Below are 19,003 nucleotides of genomic sequence, written 5' to 3' on the forward strand. Positions count from 1 at the left end.
TATCGCCTTCTATTGGAAATAATGATGGCTAGTGCGGTGGCTGCAATCAGGGCTTGACATTAACTTTTTTCTTCATTTTTCCAAAATCTTTCCAGCATTTTCACTAGCCACATTTTTTTTGTTGGGAAATTACATTTTATATAAATAAAGTTGACTATGGCGCGCTAAAATTAACTTAAACTAGATTTACAACATCTTTAAATATAAAGTACAGTACTTAAGTATAAAGTGACCAGATTTCGGAAATGAGAACCGGGCAAATTTCCAGTCCTGTGGTCATTATAGTGAGAGTGCCTCTGTCTCGCCACTGGTGAAATCTGCCCGCGTTTGGCAGATCGGCGGGTGTTAATGTCAGGCCTTGGCTGCAATAGAAATAAACCTGTCAATGTTTTGAACATCCATCACCATGCCTCTTGGAATGTTATCGCGAGAGGAGCCATTGCTCAATGGAAACGCAGTCATCTCACAATAGTGTTTCATCGACATTTCATACTTTTGCTTAAGTTTTGTGCAAATCTGTAATGGAAACCCACCTATTGAAATAACATTTGTCCTCAGCAAACAAAACTAAACAAATAAACAAAAAACGATCCCTAAACTTAAAAACTAGTATTGACCCAACTAACGAATATTCAAATAGCCGAACATTTGGGTCCAATCCTAATATTTACATCTCTCTGTCTCATAATGTTAGCCTAGTATTTATGCATAAACCTTGTTACATTTTTCTTTACCACTTGTGAGAAATTACCCACAAGGCCCAAGGAGGAAGAAAGTATTTGCTGTTATAGCAGGTATGGTCAACTAGCTAGCACCTGGGAGGTGGTTCTGTGACGCAGCAACCTCATAGGATGTCGAACAGAGCTTACAGTCTGACTAGCTGCTGGTTGAACACATTTCTTGATACATGGAGTGGGAGAAAAAGAGAGGATGGTCTTTTTCTTATACTTTGGGGGCTCTAGACACACCAGGGACTGATATTAATGTTGAAAGTCCATTACAAAAATGCATCTTGCATATGTCAAGTAAAGTAATGTAAGTGTTGTCACATCCACCCTTGAAAAGTATGTTATCTTTCATGCAACTGCAAGGCTGAAAATTCAATTAATAGATGATAAACAGAATTAATTAGCAACAATTCTAATGAAAGTTTTGAGTTTTTGTTAAGTAGAATGCCTTTCTTTGTTTTATATGACTGTAAATTGAATATTTTTGGACTATGGACTGCTGGTTAAACAAACACACACTAACAATGTTTTCCTCAGGGTTTTACTCTTTCTGACATTTTATAAGACATGGTTGCAGCTCAGAAAGAAGTGCAGGGCGTTCAGTCCTCGGCTCTGCCAGTAATCATGTAGAAGAATCTATGAGCAAGATACTGAACACAACATTGCTCGTGTAAATGTTTAGCAGGTGGAACCTTGCAGCCTCACCCACCGGTTTATGAATGTGTGTGTAAGTGTGTGTGTGTGAATGGGTGAATTTGACACGCAGTGTAGATTAGAAAGGTGGTATACAAGTGCAAGACTTTTTACCATATAATGCTTGATTATCACCAAACTCTGTGCTAGACTCCTGCATAGATGCGTGATTACAATTGCTCTTACAAGCAAGATCACAAATTGCACCATGATGGATATTGCCTTAACATGAGTTTGAGGCTGCATCGTGACTTGCTTCCCTGCTGTTAAAATCATCAACTACATGATCTGCCCTTTTGCCTGAGGCGTGCATATTTCTGACTGCAACAGTTATGTTAAATCTTATCATTGACTGTAAAATGCTCTCTTTCTCCACAGCATGAAAGCCAGGATTACCCACCAAGGCTGCTAGAAGTTTCTTGTGATCCTTAGAATTACACATTTACTAATTATTTCCTTCTGCAGCATGACAGCAGCAAGTATTTAAAAGACAGTGTGCATAAGATTCTTACAGCATCACAAAATAAAGATGTACTGTAAGTATGGTTCTGGCAATATCTGGTCATAAATCAAAGTATTGGACACATTAAACTGATGATGACATGGGGGTTTTCACAAGTGATTCTGTGGGAAATATGCATTTCTGTACTGAATGTTATGTGAATTTATCCAATAGATGCCAAACATTTCACTTCTAACTAGACGTACAGTAAACTCAGGATCACCAAAGTCGTTCTGATTTATCCTCTGGAGACCCCGACTGTCCTTACAAAATTTCATGGCAACCCATTCAACAGTGAAGATATTTCACTCTGGACTGGTATCATTTCTAATATGGTAAGAAAACTTCATGTTGTGATAATTACAATATACCAACTTGCTGACATAATGTTGTCAAACCATTACGCACTACTACTGTTGTTGTTTTTTACAAATTAAAGTAATGAAAGGTAATTTTTGTTAAGTTTCTACTGAATATTTGAAGGCAAACTGTAACATTTATGCTGACATCTAAAAATATACATATACTTATTTTGTTGCAAGTGTATGTTCTTGAAATAATATTTGTCATTGTTTTGTGATATCATCAAGAATATCCTTAATGCAAAAATACCCCAAAATATAACAATATTATTTTAGGGCCCTATCGCCTAACCCTACTCCTTGTATGTCTACAATCACTTTTAACCCATCAAGGGCTGCCAATGTTTAAAAAATACATTCTTCAGATTTTACCAGGTCATAGTCAGGGTCATCCTGAACAGAATTTCATTTAAAGTTTCATCAAATTCTAAAGGAAGTAGAGTTTAAACATGAGGACATTTTCAATGTGTTATACTATGAACTTAGCTGATTTTGCCTAGAATTATCAAAACAAAAAAAGCACCTCTGTACAGTAAAATGCCTTCAAATTTTACATGGTCACAGTCAGGGTCATTTATTATTTCTGGAAAATATGTCTGATCCACCCAACTTGAACCACTTTGGGCCAATGAGAACCACATCACTTCAACACACTCAAAGAAGGTCTTTTGCAGAGCTCCAGACTGTGACTATTTACTCACATTTTGCAATCATGGAGCACTACTGTTAAAAAAATCTATTAATACATGACAAAAAATCTATTAATATCTGAGCTGCAGAGCTGTTAGTTTGCTGCCGCTCACAGTGAATGAATCCTAACAGTTAATGGTGCTGCGGTATGACAACATTTTTTATTACATGTTATCATAACAGTGGTGAATTTAACTTTATTATATGACAGCAGCTACTTTATTTACCTTTAATGTGACTGCAGTTCAGTAATCTTGTATCTCAGAAGTTAACATTAGTTTAAAGAACATATAAAAACATTGTTTATCGTGGTAGCCTTAAAATATTGTTTTAAAGCCATATTGCCCAGCCCTACAGAGAGCATACACCTAGCTGAGTAAAGAGGAGAGCCATAACCAAGATTGCTGCAGCTGATGTGGAACTGACTGTTAAAGGGATATTTTCAAATTCTGATGGCAAAAGTGGTGCTTCACCGCCACAGCTCATCTCTTCCTGCTGCAGTTTGTTTACTTTTGTCACTTGGTGCTATGTGAGGTTTTGTTGCTCTGATTAGCTGTACGTGTATTTCATCCAGAGGTGCAAACGTGAAAGTACCATAACCAACACAGAGGAATAGATACACATCATAATCCAAACGAGGGCTCAGTGAAACGTAGTGTTTTACTAGGCTCTGTTGTCTTGTCTGTCCATTTCCTGTCTGTGTCCTATTTGTCACACCATAACATGTCAGTTATACCTTTACTTTTAAGTGTGCATAAAAATTGTTGTGCGGTCTCACGGTCGTTGTGAGTGAGTTGGAAGCCCTGAACCCATCACATGTATGACATCACGACATCCATTGTGATGGTAAGGTAGTGCATACAACTTATGCATACTTTTCACTTTATACTGCTAATAATTTTAATAAATCGTAATAATATTATTAAACTGAAACTCCACTCTACTTCCATGCATGCTGCAGTAATTTCTGTATTTATTCAAGGTGAGGAATAAAACAAATAATTTGAGTGTAGGAGGCTTTACAAAATAGTTTCATGGGTGTCAGTCAATAGTACATGCAGTAAAGGCTGCTTCCTGCCCCGAGGAGCTGCTCAGCCACCTACGAGATTTTCAATACTCTGCCTGCTCAAAGTCTGGGGGAGCACATCAGACATTCATTTCTTCACAGAAATAGGACATTTACAAAATCTGTAGCATATCACATTATTAGCATGTAAAACTAACTTATCAGGAAGAGAAGGAAAAAAGACCAAAACTGCTGTCTGAGGAGATACACTACGCTCCCCTGGAATTGGGACAGCACATTTGTGCACCAACAAGCCAACAAAAGAGCATTCATTAACCCTGTACAACCTGGGCAAATTAGCTTGATTTACTCAAAAAAATGGGAAGAAGACAATGAGAAACTCAAGTAGAAATAACCCAGATATTAGCAAGAAATTAGTAAAAAGTGCAAAAGGATTTACTGAAAAGTAGCAAAAAAATAAAAAAAGAACTAACTAACTAAGTAACTGGGAAAATTATTTTTTTTCTAAAACGTAGGAAGAAGGCAATGAGTAACTTAAGTAGAAATGATCTAGATATTAGCAGGAAATTACTAAAAGGTACAAAGAATGAACTGGGAACACCAGCAAAAACACACAAAAAATACAACAAACAACAACAAAAATGGGAAAGTAAAGAAAGAAACAAACAAACAAAAAGTAAATGACCTGAAAAGCCCTCTTAAAAATTATCATAATTCTGCAACAATAATTTTCAATATTTCGATAATTATCTATATAATTCTCTGCATTTTTCCCCTAACTTTTTAAGTAAATATTTTTCTGAATCTACTTATTTCTTACAATTTGCAGGACATTTCTTTCAACACTGCTTACTGCCTTTCCCCCAATGTCTTTGAAAGAAAGAAATCGCAGCAATTCGCTCAGGGTTCAAAGGTTTAAATACGTGGAAAAAAAGTGATGTGCATCCGGGTTTCATGGGGTTAGTATGCACATTTAATATGTTTTGATCGAAAAAATGGAAACAATTCGAAAAAAAACTGCTTAAAAATCAAAATAAATGTATAAATGATTAGAACTGGAAATAATAAATAGATAATTATGAAAATTAGAAACTTAGTTCTGTGAACATTTTTTCCCTAGCTTTTTTAAAAAGTTATCTCCTTCGTCTAATCATTTTTTGCAATCTGCAGGACATCTCTTGCCAAGTTGCTCATGCCTTTTGCCCAATGCTTTTGAAAAAAATAAATAATTCGACCAAGTGATGTCGATCCAGGTTTCAGCGTGTTAATACAGCAGACTTCCCTGCTGTTATAGGGCTCACCAATGTATTGATTTTTGTATTGGATTTTTTTGTCGGCTAAAAAGAGCAGTATAGGTCTTTATGTAATATCAGAATATGAAGGTACTGAAAAACAAATATTGGTCCAAAGGGTTAGATCATTTTATATTTTTTCAAAAATAGTTAAAAGCTCCATAAGAGACTTCAATATACATCGAAACAGTCCTGACAGATGGATGTTTGTCGAGCTGTTAATCTTACTGACAGTGGCTTATATAAAAGTGTGATCCTGTAACAGACTGAACTAACCTGACGCTGCACAACGCTTCAAATCTATGTCTAATATGTCTATGTTTTAAATGGCTGAAAGAAAGTTCTGTCTTTTATCGGAAAGTTGCTAAACTTGTCGGACACAGGTGCACTGACTGCGCTACTCGGAAAGGCGGTCAAGACAATGATGGGACTACGTTTGACACTTACTGTGATTTGCTTTTTAAAAACAATCAAAAGGAAATAAAAAAGACCTCTATTACTTCGCTTACTTAGCTACTCAGCTCTAGCACTTAGCTTGCATCCAATCAAAGACTGAACTGAAGACCCACAAGAACGAGGCGATAATTTCAGAGCGTTAAAGGTGCCCCAAGCGAAATTCAGAGTATATGAGTCGTCAACACACAGATTCCAAGATGGGGGTGGCTGAGCCGGTGGCTAGCAGCTAACAGTGCTGACACAGCTAACGGTGCGGTGGTAGGGCGGTACCAGAATATGGTTGCTGCGCTTCAGCAATGCCGTTATTCTGATATTAGCAGTAACCACCATATGAGTGCTGTGCAAAGCAGCAGCAATGAGCTAACCAGCTGGATACACACATTCAATTTTACTCTTTGTCCCAGAGAGCAATCTGTGCTGCACCTAGAGTAAAGACATAGTAAAAACACATAAAGCACATACAGTATGACACAGAAACATAAAACAGTTGACATTAATCTATACAAAAAAATGGTTGTGATGCTGCTGCTTCTCTGTTTGCAGTCACCACTCTATAGTAGTGGTAGCCGATTAAAGTCATTTTGAGATTGCTGACACTGGCCAATTGCTGCACTTGCAAGAATCTTGAACGAAAAAGTCAGGTAGCATTTGCAAGTAGCCTGGACAATGTGGCTGCTGTGGAGAGAAGGGTTTCCATTACAGTTGTGCACAATACTTAAACTATCTTTTCAAAATGTTGATAAAACACAATAATGAGATGACTACGTTGAGTAATGTTCTGCGACTTCTCCTCTGGTAATAACATTCCAGTAACCATGGCGATGGATGTTCAAAACATTAGCAGCTTTATTTCTATTGCAGCCACCACACCAGAGTCATTAGCTGTGTCCCAATTCAGGGTCTGCATCCTTCGGAGGCTGCATTCGAAGGCCAATTACGTCACAGCGCTGCGCAAAGGCTGTCCCATTTGGTCACAATTCGAAGGCTCCTCCTTTCGCAGCCCACAAATGCAGCCTTCTTTTCCCTCTGTTTGGAGGACACATCGCTACTATCCTTCGCGGCCTTCCATTTCCCAAGATTCCTTGCGCGCCTGCGATCTTCAAAAATAATGGTGGCACAGAGCGGAGATCGGAGCGTTGATTTAACTTAATGTGGGTTTTTACTCATTTGAAAATCAAACGCCAGATATGTTAAACTTAGAGGGACATTAAAATCTCATAATTTCATTCATAATACGTGACGTAAGTAATGCTAACACGTAGCCACCTAGCAGCCCCGCTGTGCTGCCCGCAGCAGCGGAGTGCTCCGCCCGCTGACGGAGGCTCTACTGCACGAAAAATCAGCTTCCGACGCGGACAGAGGCACTTGTCCTCCTTCTCCAGCAAAATTTAAATAAAAAGTAAATTTTAAAAATAAAATAATTTCTTTGCTTTAGTGTTCTCTCTCTCTCTCTCTCTCTCTCTCTCTCTCGCTCTCTTCCTCCCTCTCCCCCTCTCCCGGCCTCTCTCTCTTTTTCTCTCCCTCTCCCTCTCTGCCTCCGAACGAGTCGCCTCCGAAGGCCGCGTAGGCTGCGTTCTCCGAAGGATGCAGACCCTGAATTGGGACACAGCTACTATTTCCAATCCAAGGCCAGATAGGCGTGTTATGGAGCCATAATGGAAAGGTGATCCCCTTATACATGGGAGTGGCCACATATGAGGGATTTCTGGGAGCTGGTAGTCCACGATTTCACAGAGGAATTATGAATTCCTTTTCAGAAGTGGATGATCCACTTCTGAAGAGTTATGTGATGCAATAACAGCTCTTGTAGCTCCTGCTGCATCATGAGGGAGCCAGTTCTTACTGACAAGTTCATAGCCATAGCATCATGTGACCTAGACAAGACAAAAAGTGTTTTTTGAATTTTTGTGAACTGACGTGTTTCCATTTGGTGTATATTATACTCCCAGTTTCAATTTGTGCAATATAAGGATTAATGGAGACCAGCCTAGTGTTCTAAACCTTGGATAAGGTCTTTGCCAGCCAAAGTGTCCTGGTTTCCGTAGAGTACTGCATTTTATTAACTCTGCATGTACTTTCTCAAAAGAATGTGCAAACACCAGACCTGGATACTTCAAAAATCTGAACCTGGAAAATGATCTAATAATTATCTGATGATGAGTGAGATCACAGACTGTATATAAAGATGGACGACGCCTCTCCAGTGGTGATGTTATTTGGAGCCGAGTCTGCGCAGTAACAGCCTCCGTGGTATCAAGTTCCCGCCCATACACCTGTTTGACCACTCACCATTGCTATTTATCAACGGGTTACCTGTGCAAAGTGACTCCTTGTTGTACACAGGGCTGGGCTATATGGCTTAAAAATAAAATCCCAGATTTTTTCACACCAAACCAGATTTACGATTTTAATAGATTTTTTTTCCTTTTCTGAAACAAACTACAGATCACAAAGAGGTTATTCAAAACAAGTTTTGCTTTTATTTTAGCAATAAAAATAGGCAAAAGGCAAACTGAATTTTCCTTCTGTTAATATAGTAAACTGGATTTCCCTTTTGAAGTTTACATTGCACTGAAGGCTGCAGTAATTTCACAAAACATATTTACATATTTAATTCATTTATATCATATCTTTTAAGAAGATGAAGAAGAGTTCTTTATTGTCACATGTTTATTGTACAGAGAAGCAGTGAGCAGCTGCGTGCAGCACTCATCAGAGTATCTTCTGCCGGCGCCTCGGTTGGGAGCGCCCACAGGTGGATTAACCTAACGTACGTGTTGTTGATGGTGGTGGGGGAAACCAGGGCACTGGCAGGAAATGAATAAATAGAAATAAAAAAGAAATAAAAATGGTTTGATATAAACAAGCTGTCGCTAAACTTGATATTTGGAAAATATAAATATGATAAGTCACGACCAGGTACAAATAGAGGGTGTGGACATAGAGAGAGAACATGAAAATAATTTCTTGGGGGTCATCATAGATGACGAGATTTGCTGGACGCCTCAAATGAAGCATATCCAGAGTAAACTGTCAAGAAGCATTTCTGTTTTGGAAATGCATACAAAAGTTCACTACAACAGATATGTGAACTTCAAAAAAGAGCCATGAGGATTATCCACAACGTCAAATATCAGGACCATCCTAACCAATTATTCTTACAGTCACAAGCTTTAAAATTCCTTGATTTGGTGGAGTTCAAAACAGCACAAATAATGTTTAAAGTAAGGAATAACTTGCTACCTGAAAATATACAGGAAATGTTTTTTAAAGAGGGGGGGCTATAATTTACGGGGACCATTAAACCTAAAGACTTAGCATACACACAACAATGAGGAGCCTCTGTATTTCTGTTTATGGTGTGAAATTATGCAATGGACTGGCCGATGACCTAAAACTGAGCCAAAACGTATGACAATTTCAACTGAAATATAAAGAGGCTATCTTCGAGAGGTACATGGAGGAGGAGCCACTGCTAACTTCTGTATGATAACAGACTGCTCCTACACATATGTGTTATTGTGTGTGTTGCATGTGTATAGACATGCGTATGTGTATGTATGTATATGTAGGTATGTATATATGTATGTGTATATATATATATTATATATATATATATATATATATATATATGTGTGTGTGTGTGTGTGTGTGTGTGTATCAGTATATATGTACATGGATGTGTGTAAATGTATATATATATATATAATTACTAAGAGTAATAATATAATAATAATAGTTATATAGAGGATATTATATCCGAGATACTTATTAGGTCATGAAATAATACATCTTATGATTATCAGTGGTAGCAGTAGTAGTTGTATCATTGCTGTTGCTGTTGTTGTTATGGTTTGTTATCGCCAGTTTTCATTTATGATGATGATAATGAAGATTATTATTATTATTTTATCATAATGATGATATTATTATCATTGTTATTGCTGTTGTAATTTTAAAATTATTATTGTGATTGAATAATATTTCTGTGGGATAGAAGGAAAAGGGCTGAGACATTATAAGTCTCGACTTCTTCCCACTCCGGTTGGGCATGGACTGTTTTCGTTGGGCTTTTCGCTCCCTTTGTTGCTGTTTGTTGTTTTTTGTTTGCTTGATTGATGCTCAATGTTCAAATAAATTTCAAACCAAACCAAACCAAACCTTTAAATGAACTTTGCAGCGGACTGAGGTTTGTTTTAGATCTGACGCCATAAAACCAAAACTGTTCCAAATAACAGACAAGACTTTTGGTTACATACTCTTCACTGCCGTTCACGCTTGCAGTCATGTTGTCATGTGTGTTTATCTCAGGGAAGGGAGTGCAGGGTAGGTCACAGTCCATTGTGATTATGGAGGGTCAAAGGAAGCGGTGGAGGAGAAAATCAAGATTTGCATTTTAAGAAATCGTCCAGAACGACAAATTTGAATTAATCACTAAAATCGATTTATCGCCCAGGGCCTAGTTGTACAGCCTTTTTTCATTAGTCAGAGTAGTTACTGAGCGTAACTTCAGTTGTAAAAGTGCAAGGAGAGGAGGAGGACATTAGATTGCGCCCTTGCGCAGCAAGAGTTGTGAACAGCTTTTCATAATTAATAAAAATGCAGCGCAGTAACCATAGACATTTCATACACAGGATATATGTAATATAGACCTGCTCTTGTGCATTTAACCATCAAACTACAGGGTTATTTTCCTTTTTCACTGTAGAAAGAAAAAAACACGTTCTCTTTCCACCTCATCACATGTTGCCACTCTGTCAGTGACCTTGTGCAACAGCTTATGATGTTTTAGGTATCCTTGTGCGTCAGCTGTTTACGCATCAGGATGCAGTTACCGTCATGTCAACAAATGCACATGGTGGGATGATGCAGCACGGTCCTTATGTTTACACAACAGCACATGGCAACCAGTGTGGACTGTCATGATAGTTAAAATTAGGTAACAAAGTCAAAACACATCCAAACAGGAAGTAAGTTGTTTGTAGGACTCATCCTCCTCAATATAAGCGTGCTCGTGGTCCTTGTATTACATGGTGGGCAGCGTTATAGCCTGAAACTGTCCTCCAGCATTTCATGTGCACATTACTGGTTTCCTCCCGCTACTTTCTCGACGCACCCGGTGCCATCTGGCCATCCGCCAGCATTCGATAACACCACCGGTTCTGTCCAGTCACATTTTCATCTGACGCCATCCAGCCACGTTCCATCTGGACATGGAAGGTGGCTTTTGGCATCACGCTTGTACACCAAAAGCACTGACAGAGTGGACGTATACGACAAGATCAGAGTGAGAATGGGCTGGAAAAACTACACCTACCAAGATGCTGCAATGCTTACATTAAGAAAAAACTAGTATAAAGTATAATCTTTGGGGGTGCAAATCCTGTGGGGTGAACTATTTATCATGCATGTCTGGTGCAGTCACTCGATTATGATGATCATTTTAAAGAGTAGGCAGAGATTTGGGGTCGGGAGGGGGGGCACAGGGAATACATCCCCCTCAGTATTTAGAACATGTGCATTTGTCGCCAATAAAAACATTAAAGTAGCAGAGGAGGTTTACTTGACATAATTAAAGATGTTTGCAACTAAATTGATGCAGAAAAGGCACAAATTGATGCATTGAAAATCACCAAAATGGAGTGTTTGCTCAAAATTTTCTGGCAGAGGACCCCCAAGCCCCTTATTTCATATGTGCCCCCCCGCGACACTGACACAAAACCTATGCCCTTGTTTTAAAAACACATGGACCAAAGCCTCAGTGGCCGCTGTGCACACAGAGGAAAGCAGGCTGCAGCAGGGATGTTTTCCTCCTCAGAACGTCTCTAGCCCTGAACACACAGATGTAAAAATACACCCCATTCAGAGGGCCATGTTGCCTAGCAGCCAGTTGGTGGGTAGGATGGTGTGACAGTGTGTGAGAGAGAAAATGTAGGAGACACAGAGCAGCTCTGTCAGGGAGAGAAGGGAGAATCACGCAATAATTATGATCCAGTCTGAATGCTTTTCAACTCAAAGCAAAGACAATTCAACACTAATAAATAATGATGCGCAACTCTGAGTTCTCGCCAGATTTCACTATACTGTTGAATCTGGAGAAAGAGGCTAAGCTGGAGGTATCCTTCATCATGCGCTCTGTTTACTGTGAACACGGCAAAATCTAAGAAAAAGCATCAAATCAGCAAAAACTATGTGCCAACAGGCTTTTTCTCATTAGTCATTCATCCATTATTCAGTATGCCGAACACATAATATACAGCTCTGCCTATAGCTCAGTGGGATCATGGATGGATCCCATTTGAAGACTGGTTTGAAAACTTGCATGCATTGGACAGGAGGCAGGGAAATGCTCCATCACCAACTAACACATCAGTCAAGCAGCTGAAAGGTATCTACTGGTTTGCACAAGTGGTGTGGAGAGGGAGCACTGTGGAACAGAGAAGGCTGGGGTGATATCTATTTTTTCAGATCTTTATACCTCCTAGGGGTGGGCGATATATTGAATATACTCGAGGTATCGTAGCTTGTTCAAAGTGCGATATATATATATATATTGACTTTATCGGGAACACTGAGTATAAATTGTCACTTTGTTTATATAAGCCATCAGCATTGGGGTTTCCTCGCTCTCTCCTATGGCTCTCTTGCCTCTCACAGACAAACACACAGCAGGGCTTTTGCAGAGCTCCAGACTGTGACTATTTAGTCACATTTTGCAACCATGGAGCACTACTGTGATTTGCAAATCCTATTAATATCTGAACTTGAGAGCTGTTAGTTTGTTTCCAGCTTATACAGACTAAATCTACAGGTTCAACGGCGCTGCGGCAATAGTCTTACTTAATGAGTGGCAGTGGTGGTAGTGTGAACAGGTGAGGCGTGTTTATATCTGCAGAGCTCTGATCCCGACTGTTCAGTTAAATAGTTCATTCAGTTCACTCAATATTTTTTTAAGTAGTTAACATTAGTTTAAAGGGCATTTAAAAATACTGAGCTATAATAATAATAATAATAACAGATTTTATTTATAGTGCACTTCACATTTGATACAAATCCAAATGTGCTACAAGATAATAGCATCAGCATAAAAAAACAGATAAAAAACAGATAAAAAACAACCTAATACCTAAAAATACCTAATACCTCCCTGGCATTTTACTGGGGTATACGGTATACGATGGTAGACTATTTTTTGTTAAAAAACAAAACAAAACCATATAAACAGAGCTGCTAGGGATGATAAAAGTTATTGTAGCATGTATGACATATTCCAAGCCAATATGATTGGGCAGGTGTGTGTGCAGGAATGTGTTTGAGCAGCAGGTTTGCGACATTCCACAAGCTCTCATAGCTCTTTTAGTCTCATAAATAAAGCAAACTCACAAAAATGCCAAAAAAGGTAAAACTCTACACCAATTTTCCCTGTTAAACAGAAAAACAACCATACTCCCTCTGAATTCAAGCCTCTTTCTTTTACTAAACTTAAAGTAGTTTCATTGCTGTGTTAAGTCCACACATTTCACACAGGAAAAATTTAAAACTCACAAAAACCATCTTGGCTAGTCTTTTCACTGCAACAACAACCATTAACTTTAGTTTTGTTGGACAAAAAAACTTAACATACTGAGTTAGTTGTGAAAATATGCTGTTCTTCCCTGCAGTCTCTCTCTGCCATCGCTGATCGGCTTTTAGCTAATCCTGTAATGTTTTCCTATAAAGTTAACTGTAAAATTCAGAGTTTACCACACATTCATTTATTTGTGGCAGCTTGCCACGATTAGAACATCAGCAGCCACGTATTGATTTTGTATTTTTGGAGCTAGACCATTCATTAGGAGTGCTGGTGTAATGTAAATACCATTCATTTATTTGTTGCTTCACACTCTTTAAGCGCAGAGTGTGCTCTGGGCACAGACTGAGCATTAGAACAAGAGGTGGAGAGAAAGTGAAACGTTATTCTTACAGTGGGTGTTAAAGTTTGCTTTGACCTGCTGATTATACTGAAAAAAATCAATTTTGGGCTTTTATAGTGGTGGCAAATTAAAGAAAGGCGAACCAAGATCAAACTCAGTCAGCAGCAGGCATGCACGTACTTTGGAGCAGCAGCCTTCTCTTTTCTTCACACCACCTCTGTGGAGAGGCTGCCATCATATTTACATTGGAAACAAGGAGGCAGCGGGGGCGACTGCTTGCTTAACAGCAGCTTAGCAGTACAGTATGGTACAGCTATGACATTAAGTAATACAGTTTGTGTTTCATCTAGAGGAATCTTAACACATAACTACATTTCCATCACCAATTTAACAGAAGTAGCTGCCTTTGTTTTGTCTTCTGTGGCTTTGGAGCAGCTTTTTTTTCTAGTAGGAAAAAGAACCGTGATAACGTCATTAAGGTTACTGAGGCCTGGAGACAAATTTATAGAAAGTCTGTATGCAAACGGAGGATGTGGATTATGAAAGGTAAATGTTTGTCAACAGCATTAAGACAGAGTTGGATGATGGATGACATGATATAAATTTGAAATGTTACGGATTTTTCCATGCTATTTACACCTAAAAAGCTTTCCTTTTGATATCTCTGGTTGGGTTATTTTGGGCAATGTTTAAAATCAATAAGAAGAATTGTTTTATGGCAATATTCAATATACTTGATTGTTGTACCTCTGTTTGTATTTACTTCATTGAATCTGGTTATTTCAAAGCGACTATAATATCCAAACTATTTAGTATATATAGATATCATGATATAAAGTTACACAGACCAGAAAATGCTCTATATATGGAATGTCCAATCCCTATCTGGAGTGTCTAATAAAGGGTGCTATTGAGTCACATTATGGGAAGTTAGGGATCAGTGGTTGGAGCTTGACCTACATTAAGGACAAAGGGATATCTCAGCTTCTGCTGCTTCACGTTTACACACAAGTTATCAGAAAAAATATGGTCACTGTTAATCATCTCTATGCCTTCATTAAAACATTTTACATATATCTAGGTTGCTTTTTAATTCAGTTCTTTGTAAGCATGTAAAGCTGCTGTCTTTATATGTTACAGTATGACCTGCCAGGACATTTTGCAGTACCTCTGTTGGTCAAAGCGAGACTCTATTAAACCACTTCAACCCCAAATTCCAACACCTGATGATGCAAGCAGTAGCTGAGCAGCAGCAAGCAAGACTCAATACAGGCCCAAGACCTTTGATCATTCAAACCATTTAAGTCTTGAAAACTGGAATACGGGTGTCAGACTCCAGCAAAACATTGCTATTGCTTAGCCCATGGTAGTGAGCATCATGAGGTGGAGAATTCCCAGAGCATGGCTGCCACTCAACACTGTGTAACCATTCAGTCCACATGCACCTCACTCCCCAGCAACTCAAATTCAGCCAGCGTAAACCACAGTACCTGGAAGGTCTCACGCAAATCCGCTGAACTCCACCACTGAGCAAGCCTTCTAATGTCGCTGTTGCAAAGGTTAGACAAAGTGCTGCCACTTGCCAACACCCAGTACGCTTACATGATGTTAAAAAAAAGTCAAATTATTGTGCTAGTCCGACTAAAACTGGACTTTTAAAATACATGTAAACATGTCAGTCTGACTGAAATCGTTCTAAGCTGGCCTAGGCATTCTACACATCTTCAATAGTCTCCGTGCCAGGTTTTGACCTGGAAGTCGTACAGCATAAATTCGTAGGAAAAAGCCAGGGAAAACAAAGAAAGAAGAAGAAAGGAAGAAAACAAGATGAAGGTATCAACAAAAAGTAGTAGAGAATGAACGAAATGTTCACTGCTTAAAAGCTATCCATGTTTTTGCCCTTAGACGTGCAACCCGCAGCTTGGTAACTTGTTTGATGTGACAAAATAGATCAAATGGAAGAAGGTCCAGTAGCTGAAAGGGGACATATCACCACCTGCTGCGGTGGATTCTGACATACTTGGATTCTTACCCCAATGCTTGTATACTGGGATAAGAACAGTAATCACACTAGCTTACTGTACGCATAAGATTAACCAACATGTGAGCTTACCGTACACACTAACATACTGTATGCATTAGCTTTTTATTATATTATATGTATTAGCTTAGTCATAGTACCACACTGTAGTAAGCTGGATTGATATAGAAATATAATAACTAATATGATAATGAATTATACAAACATCATATCAAGGAATTAGGTTTCCACTGTATTATTGCAAGATGGCATGCATTAATAAAAATAAGGCTATGCTGTTAGGTAGAAAAAAATGCTGCATAAGGCTGGGCGACGTCTGCTGAACTGCCATATGACAAAGTCCACAGTAATGCAAAAATTTGGTAAATCAATAATGGCATCATCCATCGGCCCAACACTAATACTGTACTATTGTTACAGGGTAAAACTCTATGACAATGTATGATTTACACTGTATCATCTGGTGTTTCACGTGTTTCCCCTAAAGTTAGAGCAACTCCAGGGGCTAAAGCAGGACACCATGGACAGGTGACCAAATGAAACGCACCTTGAATAAAATCAACTAAATCAATAACATTGGTGTAGTCAGTTTAGCCATTTAGACACGAATATTTCACGTTTTATATATTCAAGTAACAATAGCACTAGTGATACATCTTTGATTTCTTTGACAGGAAATGCTAAATAACAGAGAGTATCTGGACTGGGGCCTCAGACAGCGGCACAGCCTGAGAGATGCAGCCACACACAATCTTCTATTGTGTTCATATTTCAATATGATACTATCATAGTACTGGAAAAGTAGGTTGCGTCCAAACAATAGTGATCCTTATAGCCACTACTACTGCTGAAAGTAATAATGCTAATACTAATTGAAAATGCTGAGAGAAGTGCACATTGTGGAGCCTACAGGAAGGCTGTTCATAGTCTGGGGGCTTATAAACTAAATGCAGCATCACTGAAGTCTTTAGTCCTGAGGCGAGGAACAATTACTGTTAGAGAGTCGGTGGAACCCAGTGAGCTGACGGGAACAGGATAAACTGTGGCCAATCATTTCTTCATACAGATGATTACACAGAAACTGTGTCTAAATAGCATTAGTGTGGCATGAAATTGAAGCCCATATTTGGACTGTTGTTGCTGTCTGCTCTTCACTCTTTTCCTATGTACTGTACGTATGTGTTTGGACTGATGACACACGATTAATGAGGCACTATAAGACAAGCTGCATAAATCTCTGCATCCTGCCCCACAACATGATGTGTTTGTACACTGGGAATCATAACATGGTGTGGAGACTGCAGTGTCACTGGCTGCTAAAAGAACAGAGTAAACAGGGATGAGGTGAATACAGATTCTCAGCATCTCTGCTCTCAAACTGCATGAGTTTCACACTGGGATTACAGCCTGTCTCACTCATTGTTATGGTACATCTCTACAGCACATGGTATCTTCTGGATGTAAAGCATCCAGAAAGATAACTTCATATTGATTTGCATCATTAGTTGAACCTGATTGTGGTGTTCTGTGTGATTGGACCAGCTGACAAGTAAACCCAGAGCATATAAAACAGACAGCAGCCTGACAACCACTTACTGCCATCTGCACCTTTGCAAAATTATGAGATAGACAGATAGATAGATAAATAGATAGATAGATAGATAGATAGATAGATAGATAGATAAAAAGACATATTTCACCTCTACAAAATAAAAGCACGGCAGCAGAGTGACGCTGTCCTTGGTCTCATTCCCGCCTTTCAGCCGCTCCTTGGCACGAGACATCACGAGCGGCCGGTGGTCTCTCCCGTTGCCGGGAGACAGGGAGCTATACTTGATTCCCGTCGTAATTTTGGCGAAATTCCGACAAAGTCCGGTCCAGCACCGACCCTTTAACGGCGGACGTCCATCGCCCGGCGAGTTGAGCTGGAGGTGTTGACGCCTGTTAACGGGATTTGTCCGCGGTCACCCCGAAAATGCGGTTTTTGGGCTTCACATATGTGTGTCAGCGCTGGACCGGCACCGTATCCCCCCGAACTGTCCTCTCTCTGTGGTTACATTAGCATTCATCCTGACTACAGAGACGATGCTCAGAGGACAGGGTTCCTCTGGTCACCCCGGGTACCTCAGTGATGTGACGCTGCTCCGCTCACTCTCCCCCGCCGCTGCTCTGCTGCAGCAGGTGACCGCCATCAAGCTACACACAGGAACAATCACGCTTCCTCTCTCAATTTTCAAAATAAAACCATTTGACGACTTCCCGGCATTGTTTTCGTTTGGATCAATAATTCCACTGCGCTTTTTTACGCTTTGAAACTTAGCAGATTAGCTTGTTTTTTTTAAAATAATATATATATATATATATGGGACGAAAGCAATGAGCAACTTAAGAGATATAAATATGTCAAAATATATAAATAGGCCTATAGTTTTCTGGACATTTCTCCCAAGCTTTTTAAAAAAATAAATTTCTGCATTTCTGTGAATTTGTGGGACATTTCTTGGCAAGTTGCTCTTTGCCTTTTATCCTCCATGTTTTCAAAATAATCCAAACCAATTTTGCTCAGGGTTCAAAGGTTTAAATTTTTGTGAGAGGCATGTAAACGCAGTACAAGAACAGTGATGCCAAACCAGTTTTCAAAGGGTTAAACATTGTTTGTGCAAATCCTTAGTGTTGTTTGAACTGTTTCCAGAGGAGTTTTGATTTTGTAATAAAGGTTAAACTAAAGGTTAGACTACTGTATAAATATTAAGCATATCTGGGCTATTGAGTCTAATTTCTGCTAACTTGACAGAACCAGCAGGTGCCAAGCACAAGAGTAATCATCCCTGACATCCATTCCCCCGGCACCACAGCGACTGATATACATTATCAATTAGCCTGTAGTGTTTTAAAGAACCCAAAATTCTGCATATCTAAATATCACCAGCACGCCAATATTTTTTATTTGCATTTGGGTGAAATGTTCCGCGAACACCCACCATTCAACCCAGAATTTAGTGCCTGAATTTCTCCTACAGAGTGATCCATCTTATTGATATACAATCTTTGGAGGAAAACCAAAGGCGAATGATGGGCGTGACGTCACAAGTGTGCTAAAAACCTATTTTCCGCACGGGTAGCGCGCATGAGTGTGTGTGTGTGTGTGTGTGTGTGTGTGTGTGTGTGTGTGTGTGGGAGAGAGAGAGGGAGAGAGAGAGAGAGAGAGAGAGAGAGAGAGAGAGAGAACGCCCCCCTGTAGCAAAATAGAGCCCTGCTCAGATAATATGTGGGGCACACAGCCTCCAGGACACACTGCC

General features: G+C 39.3%; 1 protein-coding gene across 1 annotated transcript in view; it reads right to left on the reverse strand.

Annotated features, from left to right (window-relative positions):
* The window catches only part of LOC121951857 (2-lysophosphatidate phosphatase PLPPR4-like), a 65,803-nt gene extending 47,954 nt beyond the window's left edge, over positions 1–17,849 (reverse strand). Inside the window, exon 1 of the mRNA XM_042498343.1 lies at positions 17,405–17,849. Coding sequence (XP_042354277.1) covers positions 17,405–17,488 — 84 coding nt within the window. The 5' untranslated portion in view covers positions 17,489–17,849. The remainder of the gene's footprint in view (positions 1–17,404) is intronic.
* Between the last annotated feature and the right edge of the window lie 1,154 nt (positions 17,850–19,003).

Source organism: Plectropomus leopardus, chromosome 12 (genome assembly GCF_008729295.1).
Source record: "Plectropomus leopardus isolate mb chromosome 12, YSFRI_Pleo_2.0, whole genome shotgun sequence".
NCBI lineage: Eukaryota > Metazoa > Chordata > Actinopteri > Perciformes > Serranidae > Plectropomus > Plectropomus leopardus.